General features: G+C 53.3%; 1 protein-coding gene across 1 annotated transcript; it reads left to right on the forward strand.

The window, feature by feature from the left end:
• Nucleotides 1-4,121: 4,121 nt before the first annotated feature.
• Nucleotides 4,122-5,096, forward strand: LOC136002962 (olfactory receptor 14A16-like). Its single transcript, XM_065658199.1, has one exon. The coding sequence runs from the start codon at nt 4,122-4,124 to the stop codon at nt 5,094-5,096; it is 975 nt and encodes a 324-aa protein (XP_065514271.1).
• The last annotated feature ends 481 nt before the right edge of the window (nt 5,097-5,577 follow it).

Raw genomic sequence — 5,577 nt, forward strand, 5'->3', positions numbered from 1 at the left:
CCTTGTATCCCAGTGCCAGATCCAGGTGAGCATCACCCTTGTTGACCCACCAGGCAAACATGTTGAGAAGTTGGCCCAGGACTTTTGGTACCTGCCACTTTGCTGGCCAGTGAATGTCAGGGGGATTTCAGTTCCCCATAGGAACCTGCTCATTGACTGGAGACTTCCTCGTGTTGCTGAACGGAAGATCTTTTCCATTTCTTCTCCATGATCAAGTAGATTGTAACACCCAACATGTTGTCACTTGTACTGGGTTTACATGGCAAAGTCTTGGAACTGGGGGTGAGGGTGGGTATGCTACAGTTGTCACCTCTCTGAGAAGACAACAAGACAAATCCTTCCCAAATCTGAGCCACTCAGTGATGCTGGCAGCACCTCTGTGATATTGTATTTGAGAAAGGGTAAAAAACGCTGCACAACAGCAGGTGGGAGAGAGGAGGGAGGAAATGGGAGAGAAAAAGCACTGCAGACACCAAGGTCATATCCCACAGGACCCAAGTAGGTCCCTCAGCAGGCCAAAGCCTGCTCTCCTGAAATCCTGCTCTTTGCCTTGTTATCATCTTCCAGGAGCCTCAACTCTACTTTCTCATTCCTGACTGTTACATCCCTGACCAACTCTTTCTGCTTTGTAAGTGTCAAGTCCCACAGGGCACCTCACCTCACTGAGTCCTCAGTCACCTGTGTCGGGAAGATGTTGTCAATGAGCTCCATACCCCTTCTGGATGGCTGGTACCTTGCAGATATTGGGATATCTTAGGTCTGCAACAAGGACAGGGTCTGGAAACATGAGGCTTCTTTCACTTGTTTGAAGGATCAGTGAGCGTGTAGCTGATGTTCACCTACCACAAAACTGCCGTTGTTGTTCTGCCCTCTCATGCTGACTCCTCAACTTTCAGCTGACATTGTCTGTCCCCAGGTAGAACTCCAAGCATTCCTGCGGCTCACCCACATGAAGGGAGACTTCCCCTCTAAGTCCAGGCCTCTGGCATGATGAGCACGAGACCCCCAGCACCCCACTGTTTCTCCAGGAGAGGCTATTTGTAGTACCCTCATGTTCTTATCTTGGGAGAGGCAACCTTATCAGGATAAGTGATCTGTATACAAACATTGAGAAGTGAGCAAACAGACCTTGAGAAACTTTGGGATTCACTGATCAGAAAGCTCTGAATTTTGATAAGGAGAAGTGGCCAGTTCTGTATCAGGGCAGGAGAATAACCCCATCCACCAGGACAGACCAGGACCTGACAGGCTGAGCAGTGACCCTGAGGAGAAGGGCCTGGGCACTACAAGGGCTGCCACACAAGCCCGTGCTGCACGCTCACCATGAACAAGGCAGCTGCACACGGGGCTGCATGAGGAGGAGCGTGGGAACCCAGACACCTGGAGTTCTCATCCCATTCGATTCAGCACTGGTGTGACCCCACACACACGGGTGTGTACCAGTGTGCGGCTCCCAGTTTGGAGAAGCAGGGAGGAACTGGAAAGTGCAGGGCTCTGCCAAGGCAGGGGTCAGGACCTTGTGCACATGGTGAGGGATGCTGAGGGACCTGGGCTGCTTTGGCCCAGCAGCACTGGGGAGGCTGCAGCAGTGTAGGAGTAGCCTGAGAGTGCTTGAAGGGTGGTTTCAGAGAGGGTGGAGGTTTTCTTCATAGTGGGAAACAGAATAGGAATGAAATAATGGCACACAGTGCAGCTGGGGAGGTCCAGGCTGGACATGAGCAGAAAGGAATGTGAGTGGAAGGGCAGTGCTGTGGTGGAGCAGGTCACCCAGAGGAGTCTGCATCAGCCCAAGGCTTTGGGCTTCAAGGAACAGCTGGGGAGGACGGAGAGATCTCAGCAAAGGAAGGAAGACGCTCAGACAAGAGCAAGGTGGGGCAGCAGGGGGGATGTCTCCAGCCTGCAGGGAAAGAGGTGCAGGTGATGCCACAGCATAGGACTGGCTGTCGTGGAGATGATCAAGGGATGTAAAAAGGCTGAAAGGTGCCAACAGACATGAGCTCCTTCTCCCCTTAGCGATGGCTGTTGTCTCCACCTCTGATGCCTGTGAGGAGACACCTCGTCCTTACAGCACAGGGGCCTCAGGGCCTCCTTGTCCCCAGCCAGGAACCTGGGAGGTGTGGGACCATAGTCCTGCCCTTGGCCTTTCACGGCCCCACATCACACTGTCCCAGGAAGAGCCCTGGGCAACGTGGGAGGGACAGGATCTGCCTTCCCAGGGCTGGGGGTCGGGGCTTGGCCATTTGGTTAATGTAACATATCCAGGTTTACTCAGCATAAGAGCCACCTTTACTTTGCTTACCCTGTGCTCTGCTTTCAGTTTTCTGCCCTAACTGACCCTGGGGATGGTTTCTCAGTAGTGTCCCTCAGTGGGACCTGGTAACATTACAAGAAGCTTTGGAGTTTGAATCTGACTTTGACTACTTCAGAGGTTTCTTCCACTGCCTCTCAGGGTCTGAGGCTCATGCACTCAGCACCAAAGCCACCAGAGGGGTCATTAAAGTGCCTGGGGCTGATCCTGTGCTGCTGAGCTGGGCTGGGCTCCTGGGACAGAGGGAGCTCATGGCAAGCGGCAGCGCTGCAGAGAGACAGCTCTGCCCAGGAGCAGCTCCTCTGCAAAGCGCAGCAGGGCTGAGGGCTCTGCCTGGGGATCTCAGGGAGACGAGCAAGGCAGAGAGAGATTAAAGGTGGTGAGGATTGGGAGGATGACTGAGAGCTCACTGGAGGAGAAATCTTTGCAGCCCTTGACATGGTAAGTCTCTGGGTGCAGGGCAATGCAGCTGTAACTCGTGGAGGCGTCTCCTAAAACTGGCACAGGGACAGCCTGTGGGATCTGCAAGGACAGGGATCTTGTTAAGAAATTTTGAAAATCCGAGAAGCAGGTTTTGCAGCCAGGGGTGCCCAGGACTGTCCTGCAGAGCAGGGTCTCTGCACCCCAGGGCTGTGCCGGGGCAGGGACTCTGCCGCCTGCCAGGGTCAGTGCTCAGCCTGCCCGGGGAGATCCCATGGCAGCAGCTGTGGGTGGAAGGAGCGACCCCCGGCAGGGCACGCAGGGAGCTTGTGGGGCTGAAGGGTGCTGTGTGGGTCAGGGCTGCTCAGAGCTCCAGATCACCCCCACAGACATTGCAGAGGGTCCTTCTGAACAACGACACCAAGACAGCAACAGCTGCAAGGGAAGGAGTCCGTGCTTTCAGCTTTCCACTCTTGGTTGTCTGGGTGGGCAGTGGGAGATGGGGATTTATTTCTCGTCTTTGGAGAAGACACTGAGACCCCAGTTCTCATTAGAACTTGTCTGAGCTGCTCCTGAGCCCCTGCACACACAGAGCTGCCCCTGGACAGTGCCGCGAGGTGTGAGCAGGACAGAGCTGAGCACACAGCGGGTGGGACGGGGTCTGTGACACTGATAGGGAGCAGACCCAGGGACAGAGACACAGCTGCAGGCAGCAGACACATGGCAGAGAGAGGGAGCTGCGACCAGAAATGCTGGGGATGGGTATTAGGAAACCCCCTGCCATCCCCTGCGGTGCAGACACATTTCCTAGTGCAACCTCCTGGTCTTGTCTACTCCCCAGCAAAGCCTCTGCCCCAAAGCCATGGGGTCCATGTCTCGAGTCTCCACCTCAGCAGCTGGACCTCCAGGTGAAGGGCTCCTGGAATGTGGTACACAAAAAAGATGCTAAAAGTACTTGCTCTGCAGTGTCATTCTGTGAGTGGCAGCAGCACAGCCAGGTAAGTAGGAGGTTTCCCAGCATGCCCGTCTGCCTTCCTGTCCTTGCTTTATTTTTCAGGAGCACTGCAGTGTTCTTCCCTGTTTCTCCACCTGTCCCTGGTGCTCTTGCTCTCTGGGGTTGGGGTGGGAGTGTGGATCAACTTCAGTTCTGACACCAACACAGGGGGTCTTGCCCCAGAGGTGTGTTCATGGAAACTAGATGCCCAAGCTGCATTTTAAGCTGTGATGAACTGTTTTTCTCACTTGCTAGAAAGAGAGAATAGGCTAAAACATCCCTCCATCAGGGAGGGGGTTTTCCATGAGAAACAGCATGTTTATTTTCCTCAGAGAAGTCTCCTTTAATGTGTCATCTTCCTTTCCTCCTTGCACAGGTCCTCATGCCCACAGGCAGCAAATGTCCAACAGCAGCTCCATCACCCAGTTCCTCCTCCTGGCGTTCACAGACACACGGGAGCTGCAGCTCTTGCACTTCTGGCTCTTCCTGGGCATCTACCTGGCTGCCCTCCTGGGCAACGGCCTCGTCATCACCACCATAGCCTGTGACCAGCACCTCCACACCCCCATGTACTTCTTCCTGCTCAACCTCTCCCTCCTCGACCTGGGCTCCATCTCCACCACTCTCCCCAAATCCATGGCCGATTCCCTCTGGGACACCAGGGCAATTTCCTACTCGGGATGTGCTGCCCAAGTCTTTCTGTTTTTCTTTTTCATGTCAGCAGAATTCTTTCTTCTCACCACCATGTCCTGTGACCGCTACGTTGCCATCTGCAAACCCCTGCACTACGGGACCCTCCTGGGCAGCAGAGCTTTTGTCCACATGGCAGCAGCTGCCTGGGCCACTGGGTTTCTCAATGCTCTGCTGCAAATGGCCAATACATTTTCACTGCGACTCTGCCAGGGCAATGTCCTGGATCAGTTCTTCTGTGAAATCCCCCGGATCCTCAAGCTCTCCTGCTCAGAAACCTACCTCAGAGGTGTTTGTCTTATTGTGGTTGGTGTCTTTTTAGCTTTTATCTGTTTTATTTTCATTCTTTTCTCCTATGGGCAGATCTTCAGGGCTGTGCTGAGGATCCCCTCTGAGCAGGGACAGCACAAAGCCTTTTCCACTTGTGTCCCTCACCTGGCCGTTGTCTCCCTCTATATCAGCACTGGCATGCTTACATACCTGAAACCCCCCTCCATCTCTTCCCCGTCCCTGGACCTGGTGGTGTCTGTTCTGTACTCGGTGGCGCCTCCAGCCGTGAACCCCCTCATCTACAGCATGAGGAACCAGGAGCTCAAGGATGCCCTGAGGAAACTCATGGCTGGATTCTTGTCAAAGACATTAAATTTCCCATCTTCTGCGTATCACTCATGGCATAACTCATGACAGGTCTAGCTTGTCTTGTTTGTATTTTGTATTTGTGGATGATTGTTTGGTTTTGGGGGAAGGCTGTTTGGTTTTGCTTTTTGAACTATAATAATATTGCTCAGAAAGAAATGTTATTCTTTATCCCCCTTCTAATTCTCTGTCACCCTTTACAGTTGAAGTCATAGACTTTTTAAATGAGAAGTCATGCTCTCTGTGGATTTAAACAAAATAAATGACCCTGCAGTGAACTGTTTGTCTGAGATCTTTGCAATCTTTGTGAAGCTCAATACAAGCTGTCTGTGGGCAAAGATGGAGGAAACAGTCCCAGCAGAACAGCTCTGCCAGGGAGCACCAGCCTTGCTCTTTCCAGAGTCCTTCTCTTTCCACTTCCCCACTCTCCTTCTCAGCCCTTGTGTTGGTGCAAGGCCTGAGCGCTCCCAAGGCTTGGATCACCGTCCTGCTGTGTGTCAGTCCTGTGACCAGAGGCAGGGACAGGCAA

Source organism: Caloenas nicobarica, unplaced genomic scaffold (genome assembly GCF_036013445.1).
Source record: "Caloenas nicobarica isolate bCalNic1 unplaced genomic scaffold, bCalNic1.hap1 Scaffold_86, whole genome shotgun sequence".
In the NCBI taxonomy this organism is placed as follows: domain Eukaryota; kingdom Metazoa; phylum Chordata; class Aves; order Columbiformes; family Columbidae; genus Caloenas; species Caloenas nicobarica.